This window comes from Triturus cristatus, chromosome 11 (assembly GCF_964204655.1).
Source record: "Triturus cristatus chromosome 11, aTriCri1.1, whole genome shotgun sequence".
Classification (NCBI taxonomy): domain Eukaryota; kingdom Metazoa; phylum Chordata; class Amphibia; order Caudata; family Salamandridae; genus Triturus; species Triturus cristatus.
This window is the reverse complement of record NC_140594.1, coordinates 415,588,279-415,601,157: the sequence shown is the minus strand read 5'-3', so window position 1 is coordinate 415,601,157 and position 12,879 is coordinate 415,588,279. Positions and strand designations below refer to the sequence as shown.

The window sequence follows — 12,879 nt, the reverse complement described above, 5'->3', positions numbered from 1 at the left end:
TATCCAACAGAAATGTCGCCGTCTGAAAGAGACACTCCATCCACCTGCTCCTTTTACTAGCGTTGATGGCTTCAGGCATTTTCCTAGTTCCAGATCCCAATCCGGAAGCTGGGATAACAAGTTAGCGCTATCCCAAAAATCACCCCAATCATTTCCTTGGTTGTGGCAAGTAACCAACCTCCTGAAGGGGTCCCTATTCATCAGCGCATTCAATTGCACATCATAGTGAAAAATGTATCACCGCTAGGATGATGTGCTCACATGGACCAATTTACTGATACAGGGACCATGATCAGAGAAGGCAAAGTGCGAACATATCAAAGTTGAGAGCTGTCCATCTAGCTCTGAAATAATTCTCCTGATCATTTAGGAAGAATACCCTTTCTTGTTAGACCATTGTGCCTGGAAGCTCGCACCATTTGAAAATGGTCTTTGGTGAAAGGTCCTAATATCACAGCAGTTCACCTGCCAAGTGTTCAAATCAAGCAAGTGGATCGTCGACCAATGCAAGAAAACCACGACCGGGTCCACAATGAAAAGGTGCTGCAAAGTGTTTGAAGAATTAAACTATCCGCAAATAGACTTATTTGCAGACGCAAACAACAAAGAATTTCCAAGCTTTGCTTCAAGATATTTCCAACCTTACAATAAGGACATTTAGATCTTCTGCAAGACTGTGCAGATTTTGAAAGAGGCAAAGAGACCTTCCACCGGAATGTATGCATTTAAGTGGAAGAGATTATGCATATGGCGTATACAAAATAACCATAACCCAACTAGATGCCAAGTTGAGGTGGTTATTCTATAACTTTTACATTTGGAAAGGGCTAGTCTTTTATTTACATCTATAAAGGTACACCTTGCAGTGATTAAGGCTTATAAGAAATCTACTTCACAAACTATTTCCTTAAAATCCCTGTAGTGAAGAATGTCTTATTGGGTATCAAGAAAGGTTTTCCTACCATTCTGACCCCATCTCAGGGGAATCAAATATTATGCTATCAAAGTCGATGGATTCACATATTAAACCTATATACAACACAACTCTGCAGCATTTATCATGAAAGACTGCTTTTCTAGTGGCTATTCTTTCTGTGTGCAGAGTCAGTGATATTGAGGCCCCGTGTTCACATGAGGCTTATACAGTTTTTCATAGAACTAGAGGGATAATGAGAACTTGCTCTAGTTTTCTTCTGAACATTGAATGGGATTTTCATGTGATTCAAACTATTTCCTTGACAAACATATTCCCAAAGCCTTCAAATTCAGCAGAAAGGGCTCTTCACTCATTAGATGTAAAAAGAGTTCTCAAATTCTATCTGGACAAGACAAAAGATATCCGACAATCTGACCATCTATTATGGCCCATTGAGGACTGGTCTTTGCATGTAAAAGTAGTCTGTTTCTAGATGGATAATTATTGTGTTAAAGTTTACCAGTTAGCAAATTATTCTCTTTCTGGTAAACCTAGGGCACACTCAACTAGAGGAAAAGCTGAGCTGCAGCAATGGCACTATTGAGAAGTGTACACTTCTCATGCATTTGTAAAGCTGCTGCATGTAGATCCATACATACCTTTGCTAAGCACTATTCAGATTCAGACTCGAAAGGAGATACATTATTGGGCTGAACATCTTTCAGGAATCTTTTTGGGTGACATGGAGGGCTGTTTGCTTGTTCTTGTCAGGGAATTTGGGATGAGCTTGCTATTCTATTAAATTCTTAGGACTATAGAAGAGGATCTCCTGGAAGAGAAGGGAAAGTTTCTTACCTGTAGTCTTAGTTTTCTCGCAGGTGAATTCTCATCAATGTCATAAGTAACCCTCACTCCTCCCCGGACAAGATGATCGATCAGGAGTTCTTATTATCTTTGTAAAAATGAACTGACCTAACTTTAACATCTGGGACATGACAAGATACCAGAGGAAGGGTGAAGCTGTTAAAAGAACAGTTCCAATCTTAAGACTTTGTGCAGCATGCTTGCTAACATGGCCATGCATTCCCTTAATGTTTTACTTTTTGAAAAAAGGTTTGTGTAAGATTATTCCTAGTCACTTTAAATGTTAATACTTTTCTATAAATTAGAAATATTTTTAATAGCATGCGCTACATAGAAGGGGACCTCTTGGAAGCAATTAGCTTTTTCGCCCAAAACGTGCACCCTTTGCATTGCTTTCTATTGCAACGTGTGCACGTTTGGTGTCGCCCTTGCGGGAGCGAGCTTTGGCGAAATCTGTTTCTAATTACCTTGCAAACTGATGGTGCCCCTGCTCGCTCCCGCAAGGGGAACTGTGTGTCTGGCAGGCTCTGTTTTAACAGCTTTTGAAGCACTTCCGGTCTTTCGACTTGTCGGCTGAATACCCACAGGGTTGATGACTGGAAAGTCTAGAAGTAACGGAGTTACCATAAAGGTAATTTAATTCAGTTGTGGGGCTAGAGAAGTCAGTCAAATGGAAACATGAATACCAATGCGATTTGTGTAGCGCCTGCTGCCAGCGCCATGCAGTGCGTGGTTGTAGCACTAAAATTACAGGTTTCACCATATAACCACCTCTGTGGCTTCTATTTTTATCGAACTTGAAAGGGTGAAAGGAGGAGCCCATCCGAGATTTAAGCTTGGTTTTACCCACAGTACACACATTTCTGCAGCTTGTTTGAGAACTGTTTTTCTGTTTAAGCCAAGCGTATTTACGGGATTTCAATTGTAATTTAGCCTCTGTCGGACCTAGAAGTCGTGCTGGGATCCGGTCGTGTTTTGCGTTATACGATTAATGATGTAAAAGTGACATATGCAATTTTTGACAAAGTCTGGTTTGTTTGAGTTAGTGTGGCATGAGCTTCAAGTGGGGTGTGTATGTGTTTTTCAAAGTCTGGGGAAAAGGTGACTTGGAAGCTGAGGGTGCCTGACAAGCCAGGGCGGGTGCTGATGCGGGGGCGCGTGCCAGTTGGTCAAGCTAGGCCCATGCCAGTAGGGCCTGCTACGTGTCACCCAGCAGGGGGAACCCTCCCCCCCCCCCCCCCCCCATGTCATTGGATCGTGTGGGGGCTCTAGTCCAGTCTGGTCAGGCAGCATCAAAGAGGAAGCCAGGCCCAGAACGTCCAGTCCTATGATGGAAGGTGGTGAACTAAACCTCCCAGCATGACCCGGGCTCTTGGCTGAAAGTCAGCCCATGACGTGGTGACATTAGGCAGCTGTACACTTCCTGATGCGCCTGGGTCTGTATTTATGGGAGGAGTGGTAAAAACATACGCAAGGCAGCCTACAGACCACGAGTGCAAAACCAGAATGGCCAGCACAGCCTTTCATTCTTGCAAGGGAGCTAAAATGAGTACATTTATAGATTCTTAAAACAATGTGGATAGTTGAAACTTTTGCTGACTACAAATATTGTCACCAAAATGTACTGTGAGAATGTTAACTGCTGGGTGTAAGCACCCTGCGTGTTCGGCTAGTTCCACAGACCTTTGGCCTCGTTCCCCTATGGTCACAGATCTCCTTGGCGACTTGAAATATCCTTACAATGTACGCCATGGGGTACTGTATCCATTATATATCAGGCTCACAGTTCACATTTTTACAGCTAAATAGAGACGGGAAACATCTATTTCTTGGTCTGTATTTATTTTTAAATGTGGGAAAAAAATACTTTCGGATCAGTGAATTTTGATGCTGTCAGTCATGAACGCCAGGCCAATAACTGTGCAGGCTGACACACAGGTGAGTTAAAAACACACAAGGACGGATTTTCTTACGGGAGCATTAAACTGGTGCAGGCATGCACGTCTGTACTGAAATGCATATGAGTATATTGCTTCTTCTAACCCTAAAACCCATTGTGCATCCAATTGTGGGGCTTTTAGAGGTGTCTGGGTCACTGAAAACTCGAGCCTGAAGCCTGGCTCTGGCTGAGCTCGAGGTCCTGTCGGAACCTCGAGCCCATAACGAGCCGAGCTTTCATGTTCCTTCTGCCTGCCTCCCTTCCCCACTCTACTCAGGATGTGGTGTTAGTCTGAGTAGGCAACTGTAAATGTTGGAGTCTCGGCCTCTGCTCAGCATCCTGTGACTGGAGCGATAGTAACTCCTAATTTTTGCAGCTCTATTCAACATGTGCTATACCTAACACTAGCAGGAAGAACTGGTCCCTTCTCATCAGCCTGACCCCAGGCTTGCTGCATACCCCCCACCCCCGGTTACTAATTAATCTCTGTAACTCTCATTATGTTGACTCTGGAAAGTCAATGCCGCCTCTGGCTAATTTCATTCATTTTTATTACTATGTGCATTACACAGAGTTAAAGTAACTGTGTCCCTTATTTATACAACCGAGACTACACAAGTCCGGCACCCTGCTAGAGGGGTGGGTGCTTTTACATAATATTTAGACAAAAAACAAAAAAAACTGAATTGACTTTAAAATAAAAGGTGCATTGATAATAATCATGGCAGTAGTACTTGTGTTATCTACTTTGGGATGGTGAAGAGCGGAATATATCTCCCCCACTGCTCTCCAAGCCCACACACCTCTGCCGGCCCTCTACTAAACATTGAGAGGGCTCACATTCTCTCTCTTTCTCAAACACACAACCAAACACACACACACGGATGCACAAACCTACCATACATGAATGAAATCCATATCTGCTGGTATCGAGTTAAACATGTTTCGTCGCGTTGCATGCACTCCTGTAGGCTCACCCCAACACATTGCCGCCCGTTACATGCATTTCGGCACTCTCTACCACACTGCCTTCAAGAGCAGCTCATTCTTTTGCACACTCTCACTGCTCTGAGGAGCTACACACATTCCTGCAGTTTCAACCCGCCACTGCTGTGCACGTCGCATACATTCCTTCAGTCACTCGCTCCCCACACTTCTGTCACAAGTTATACATACTCCTACAGTCTCTACCCACGCTGCTCTCCGGATGGGGTCACTGGAATGGGTCACAGAATTGTCAGAGAAGGAACCGCAGGTATAGGCCACACACACTGGATACTGTGCTGCTCATTTAGTTACAATAGATGTAGCACCCAGGTTAATCTGCTGCATGGCTAAACACATATAGACCTAAAGGCGAGACCTATGCCAATGCTTGTTCTAAAATGGTGTGTGTATATATGTGTGTGTGTGTGTATATATGTGTGTGTGTGGGTGTGTGTGTGTGTGTATATATATATATATATATATATATATATATATATATATATATATATATCGAGGCATATGAGCTGCAGATTACACACTATGCATAGCTCGCCATCTGATTTTGGGTCCGTATGTTTGCACTTGTGTTTGTCTTGGAAAGTCTTTGGAAGTCACGAGGTATGTGACTCCTCCTTTAGGATCATAGTGCGCATGGGCATCGGCTCCATCCTCAGATTGTTTTTTCCGCCATCGGGTTCGGATGTGTTTCTCGCTCTCCCGTTCGGAACCGTTACCGATTCCTGTTTCGACGCGCAATCCTTCACCCTTTCGACGGTATTTTCTCGAACGCGAACCCTAATCGGCGTGCAGCTCTACCAGTCTTCGATTCCAGTCGTCGACGAAGGCCTTCGGGCCGACCCGAGCCTTGGCATCTGGCTCATGGAAAGGACGCCTTTCAAAAAAATGTCCTCTGTGGGTCGAAGTTTCCCCACACCGATCTGCCTCTCTCCCGAGCACGTGGCCAGAGACTGTCCCGCTTGTGCCTCCTTCCGCTCGAAGAAGACCATCCGGGATCGACTAGCTCGAAGGACCATGGCTCGCTCGTAGAGTTCGATCTCCGACGACAACTTCCAGGAGGGTGTCTGTGCCAGAGGAGCGGGTCGAAGAAGAGCTAATCAGCGTGTACGAAGCCGATACTCAGACGTCGAAGAAGTGACTCCAGCTCAACGGGTCATAAGTACAGACGTCGACCCCGACCCACTCCCTACAACAACAAAGGCTTCGGTCACACCTTCGGGATCAGGTGCACACCGACACACTGCTTCCCATGCCCCTCCCTCTGGCCCGGCAAAGAAGCCTACCAAGCCTTCGGCGACTCGGGCTCGAGTCTGCCTGCCACCGGTGCCCAAACCCAATCATCGGCACCAAAAAAAAAAAAAAAATACGCACCCATCCTCGGGGCTGACCGCTACTTCCACCCCGAAGCCCTCGGCACCAAAGAATCCAACCAGTGACTCCCTGGCACCGGAAAAACACTTGGAGCCGACGAAGACTCTAACCAGTGACTCCCCGGCACTGAAAAAAGTCGCTCCCTAAAAGTTTGGACTCGCACTCTTCGGAGCCGAAAAAAGCATCCACACCAAAGAAGCACACACACTGAAAAATCGCATAGCTCGAAGCCCAAAACCGCTCCGCAGCCAGCGCCGAGAAAGCCCTTGATGCCGACACCGAACACCCAACCTTCTTCAGAAGAGCTTTTTCCAACCAGACCCTCAACAAAAACCTTTAATTAAAGACCCTAAAACCTGTTAATTGACTCTCAGTTCCAGAAAAGGCCTCTGGACATGCCTGAGAAGAAATACAAAGCTGCCCCTACAGACCCAGCTTACATTAGGGGCCCTGTTCCAGTAGACCCCATGGTGGTCTCAAATGCTAGAAAAAGAGCTATTTCGCAGACAACAGGTGATGCAGCTCCGCTCGACAAGGAGTCTAAACTCCTGGACGCCTCTGGCAAAACAGCATCCCAGGCAGCTAATATTTGGCGCATAAAAAATACTCAAGCCCTGTTAACCAGATACAATAGGGCTCACTATGGTGAGTTAGAGTCCCTACTCCAACACCTCCCGGACAAATACAAACATAAGGCCAACGACCGAATACAAGAGGGTAAAGTTATCACCAACACCGCTATCCGGTGTGCTCTTGATGTAGCAGATACCGTATCCAGAGCAGTGAACACAAGCGTCCTTGTTCGCAGGCACGCATGGCTATGCATGGCTACGCATTTCCGGGTTTAAACTTGAGGTGCAAAATTCTATCCTCAATCAACCATTCGACCAACAACACCTTTTTGGCCCTAATGTTGATGCGTACCTTGAGGATGAAAAAGGACACAGGTACAGCCAAATCAATGGGAGCCTTGCAATCGCAAGCTCCCTGAAGTTCTTTTCGTCGCTCATCCTACAGGGGCAACTCCAGGGGATTCACGTTTGATACCCCATCCACCTCCTACAAATCTCCCACCCAATCCACCTTCACCTGAAGTTACCAGAGAGGAGGATACCGAGGCAACAATAACGAGGGCAGAGTCAAGACTAACAACACCTGCTCTGCCTCCACCCCTGCCCAATGACTTTCCTCCGCTTCCCCCGGACCATTCCACTCCTGTATGGGGAAGACAACAGCAGTTCCTTCCTGTCTGGACCAACATCACCACAGACAGGTGGGTGTGACAAATAGTGCAATCAGGTTACTGTCTCGAACTTACCTCTACCCCCCCCAACATTCCACCCAAACAGCGTCCAATGTCAGCAGAACATTTGGCACTACTCATACAAGAGGTAATTTCCTTACTACCAAAAAGTGCAATAGAACTAGTTCCCCTGCACCAACAAAACACAGGAGTTTACTCCCTGTATTTCCTCATACCAAAGAAGGATGGCTCTCCGAGACCTATTCTAGACCTCAGGCCACTAAACCTGTACAAACAATCAGACCACTTCCACATGGTCACACTACAGCAAGTCCTCCCTCTACTTTCACAGGGCGACTTCCTGGCCACCTTAGATCTCAAAGACGCCTATTTCCATATTCCCATACACGCTGCTCACAGAAAATATCTCAGGTTTGTAGTGGACGGGCAGCACTATCAATTCAAAGTACTACCTTTCGGAGTCACAACAGCACCACGGGTATTCACAAAGTGCCTAGCAGTAGTCGCAGCCCATCTAAGAAGACAACACATTCACGTCTTCCCATACCTCGACGACTGGCTCATAAAAGCCAGCTCGTACAACCAGTGTGTTCATCACACTCACGCGACTATCCAATTACTCCACGACCTGGGGTTCACAGTAAACCACACCAAGTCTCATCTGCAACCCTCTTGCACACAACAGTACCTCGGCGCCACAATAAACGCCTCAAAAGCGCTGTTCCAGCAAGGATAGCAAGCATTCTCGCTCTCCTACCCAAGTTTCAGCCGCATCACTCTCTCCCAGCTGGAGTGTTCATGCAGCTCATAGGGATGATGGCCTCTTGCATATTCATAGTGCCTCACGCAAGACTCCAGATGCGTCCCATACATGAGTGCTTAGCACGCCAATGGAACCAGGCTCAAGGTCAGCTAACAGATCTGGTGTTGGTAGACGGTCGCACTCATCGCTCTCTGCAGTGGTGGAACACCAAAAACCTTTCCGAAGGGCGACCGTTCCTAGAGCCAGTTCCTCAGATTGTCATGACAGCGGACGCATCGCTCTCTGGTTGGGGAGCTCACCTATTACATCACACCATGCAAGGCAGGTGGACACCTCAACAGAAGTTATTCCACATCAATTACCTGGAATTACTGGCCATATTCCTAGCCTTAAAAGCATTTAAAAAACAAATATCGGGCAAGGCTGTCTTAGTCCGCACGGACAACATGACAGCCATGTACTACATCCAAAAACAAGGAGGGACACACTCTCTGTAGCTCTTCCAGCTAGCATAAAACATATGGAGGTGGGCTATACCTCAGAACATATTTCTCCTAGCCCAACACGTCCCAGGAGTCCAAAACACCATAGCAGATCTGTTAAGTCGTCAAACACGACAGATCCACGAGTGGGAACTCCATCCACAAGTTCTTCAACCATACTTTTAAATGTGGGGGCAACCACAGATAGACCTCTTCGCCACCCACGTAAACTCCAAATGTCCAAGCTTCACCGCCAGATACCCACACCCATTGTCCAAAGGCAATGCGATATGGATGAACTGGCCAGGCAGATTTGCGTACGCCTATCCGCCTCTCCCACTCATATCACTAGTGGTGCGCAAACTACAGCAACACTCACTCTCATTCTAGTTGCTCCAACTTGGGCCAGACAACCGTGGTACACCACATTGCTGGAAATGTCAGTAGTCCCGCACCAAAGATTACACCTCTTACCACGCCTCTTAACCCAGAACCTTGGATAGATCAGACACCCGGACCCAGCTCAGCTCAACCTTGCGATCTGGCTCCTGAGGTCTTAGAATTCGGTTACCTTAACCTTCCTACTGACTGTATGAACGTCATTAAGGAGGCTAGAAGCCCCACCACTAGAGGCTGCTATGCAGCCAAGTGGAAACGATTTGTGATATATTGCCATAAGAATACCATCAATCCCCTAGATGTGTCTATTCAACACATCATAACCTACCTGTTACACCTACAAAGGTGCAACTTAGCCTATACGTCTATTTGGCTACACCTTGCTGCTATAGCAGCATATCTACAAAATAGACAGCATTTATCACTATTTAAAGTTCCCGCCATCAAAGCCTTTATGGAAGGTCTCAAAAGGATAATTCCTCCCAGAGTTCCACCCTCACCATTGTGGAATTTAAATATCGTTCTCACACGACTAATGGGACCTCCTTTTGAACCTCTACATAAATGTGAGCTACAATTCTTAACATGGACGGTTGCTTTCCTAGTGGCCATAACTTTTCTAAGAAGAGTTAGTGAGCTACAAGCCCTAACTATTCAGGAACCATTCTTACAAATGCATCACAATAAAGTGGTTCTCCGCACTAATCCTAAATTCCTCCCTAAAGTCATTTCCCCCTTCCACCTTAATCAATCTGTGGAGTTGCCCGTTTTTTTCTCACAACCACACAGTCACAGAAAGAGCTCTTCATACTTTAGATGTTAAGAGCATTGCTCTATTACATTGAAAGAACACAACCTTTTCGAAAAACCAAACAACTTTTTGTTTCTTTCTCACCACCACACAAAGGCAATCCCATATCTAAGTCCGGGATAGCCAGATGGATTGTTAAATGCATACAAATTTGCTACCACAAGGCAAAACACACTTTAACTGTTCCTCCCAAGGCCCACTCTACAAGAAAAATAGGGGTTGCTATGGCATTCTTAGGGAACATTCCATTAGATGACATCTGCAAAGCAGCTACATACGTTCACAAAACTCTATTGTGTAGGTGTGCAATCGAAACAACAAGCCAGTGTGCGCCAAGCTGTACTCAAAACCCTATTTCCGACTACTGCAGCAGAAACTGGTGGCCGCCGCTAGGGAGTGGGACTGCTATACAATCTATGCATAGTGTGTAATCTGCAGCTCATATGCCTCGAACGGAATATGCTACTTACCAGTATGCATCTGTTCTTGGCATGTAGAGCTGCAGATCTACACATGCCCACCCGCCTCCCCGGCTTGCTTTATCTGCTCCGGTATTATCTTATTTAGATACGGTATACAAGGGCATCTTCCTGTTTCTTACAAAGCTCCATCATTTCCCTGCTGGCGAAAAACAATCTGAGGATGGAGCCGATGCCCATGTGCACTATGATCCTCATGCTGAGGTTTGGGTGCATGTGGTAGAGTTGGCCGCAAACCCTGCTGGTGGCGTTGGTTATATTAACTTGTGTGACAAAAAAAACCATAGAAACTCTTTGGAAAAAAACCAAAGGTTACAAGGATGTTCTAGTTAGGTTCTGAATTTAGTCAGAGAAAAACATAGAAATTCAGCAGTTTTAAATATACTTATGTTTAACGATAGTTTCTTCAGATAAGTATATCTAGAACTGCTGAATTTGTTTTTTTGCGACTAAATTTAGAACCCAACTTTAAAGTCCATGTAGCCTTTGTTTTTTTCAGTGAATATATATATATTCTCTCTCTCTCGTACTCTCTCCGCGGGGCTGTGCAGTTCTGTGCTTATATTGTGACTTTGATATGGATTCCCCTAGAGGAGAACTAGCATTACAGGTAAGAAACATTTCCTTCTCCATCATGGCTGGTTTTCTCTGCTTCGCAAACTTAACATATTTACCCTGCAGTTAATAGATAAATTATGATACCTTTTAAATCTGAGGATGTAATGCTGGTGGCAGTATCCATTGCTGCTTCACAAAGTTGCTCACTATCAAGCCTGTCGGCCACCATTATTGGTGGTGGAATATTCAGAACTTGTCAATCTGTGAAAGTCTCTAGTGGAGAATTAGTATTTAGTCCCACTAGTTTCCTGTGTGCCATTCTTAATGTGATGGTTGTGAAAGTACAAGATTCTGAACATAGGTCTCGTGCCAAAGGCATAGAATTTGCCTAATTGTCACATTAACATATGGGTATTTAGCTGGCCTTAACATTCTTCCTCTTTTCTATTGATTCTCATACTGTCTTTGCCTTTTTACCCCACCTGATGTATGTTTGCCCTTTTGTCGTTTTAGAATGACAGTCCTTATCAAGGCGGTGTCTTCTTTCTGACTATTCACTTTCCTACAGATTATCCTTTCAAACCACCAAAGGTAAGTTGTCTGAGCATGTTCCTAGAGACTTGTAGGTGAAGATGAACGGGGTTGTGTAACTGCGTGAGCAGGCAGCTAGCCAGCCAAAGCACTTTGCAGATAGAAACCACAAATGTATTTTCTCCCCCATGGAATCTTCTTTGATATTCAAAAGCATTGAAGTGTCTCCACCAATGTACAACTTCCAGGAAAAATTTTCATAGATATTTTTATATTAAGTTTTGAAAGTGATCTTGTAAAGAAAACATTAAAGTAGTTATTCGGTGCATTGATATGTACTACCTGCATAATTGCTTCTCCACACTTTTGCAGCTCTTGTTTATAGTCATATGAACCACTGATTACATTTGGGTACTACATATTTGGGTTTCTTTCATCTTATCTGCTTATTTCTTACCCGTATTTAATCTTAGTTGGCTAGACAGATCTCTGCACCATGATGAGGACATTTCTGCAATACACTTGCACACAGCTTCTTCTCCGCAGTGCTCCACACTCAGACAAACCGCAACATAACACCACTCTGCTAGCTTTCCTACACCTAGCTGCTTATACTGCTCAACTTGTTACCATTAGAGCACTTTTCTGACTCAACACCTACTCATGATCCTCTTTTGCTAGCCTCTACAACAGTCCATCAGCATTGCCGATAATTGCTGCTTACATTCTCTATACCTGAAGTCTCCAACCTTTCCCATATGAGAGCTACTTGCACAGAACACCATATGAGCTACTGCCTAATATAGTGATTTGATAAAGGTATTCAAGGGTCAAGAAATGTAAACACCACCACTGAAGTACCCTTGTCCTGCCTTAGTGAGCAAGTAGAATTAACGTTGCAAGAGCTGTATCACAAAGATTTACCTTTTGAGTACCAAAGGACTTGTTTTGTCCCTTTGCTATAACAGGAGATTAAGAGATATAGAAGACGCAAAAGTAGATAAATAATGGAAGGAGTGAAAAATAGAAGGCGGAGAATGAGAGCATAGAGAAATGCACTCAAGAAAGGAGAGAAAGAAAGTAGGAAAGTTCTGAGAAAAAAATGAATTCTACAAGGGAGAGAAAGGAAAAACATTAAAATAAAGTGAAAAGGGAAGAAGAAAACTCAGTGAAATGACGAAGAAAGAGGAAGAAAGGAAAAGAAAGAGCAAAGCAAGGTAAAGAAAAGGAGGGAATGGAAGGAAAGAAAGGGGTCAAGAAATATGAAGGAACAGAAGAGGGAAGAAAGGAAAGAAAGAGGAACAAAGGAGAATAAAATCTGAAAGAAGGGAGCTGAAGAATGAAAGTTTGGAAAGAAGCAGATCATGTTAAAAAAAAAAAAGAGGAAGGATAGTAAAGAAATAAAATGGGATAGGAAAACGAAATAGAGAAAGGAAGAAGACAAACGGGAGGAATAAAGAAATGGAGAAGAAATAAAGAATGGGAGAAAGAAAAGGA

General features: G+C 44.6%; 1 protein-coding gene across 1 annotated transcript in view; it reads left to right on the top strand.

The window, feature by feature from the left end:
* UBE2D4 (ubiquitin conjugating enzyme E2 D4) overlaps positions 1-12,879 on the top strand; it is a 377,357-nt gene that overhangs the window by 184,071 nt on the left and 180,407 nt on the right. Inside the window, exon 4 of the mRNA XM_085636153.1 lies at positions 11,365-11,442. Coding sequence (XP_085492279.1) covers positions 11,365-11,442 — 78 coding nt within the window. The remainder of the gene's footprint in view (positions 1-11,364; positions 11,443-12,879) is intronic.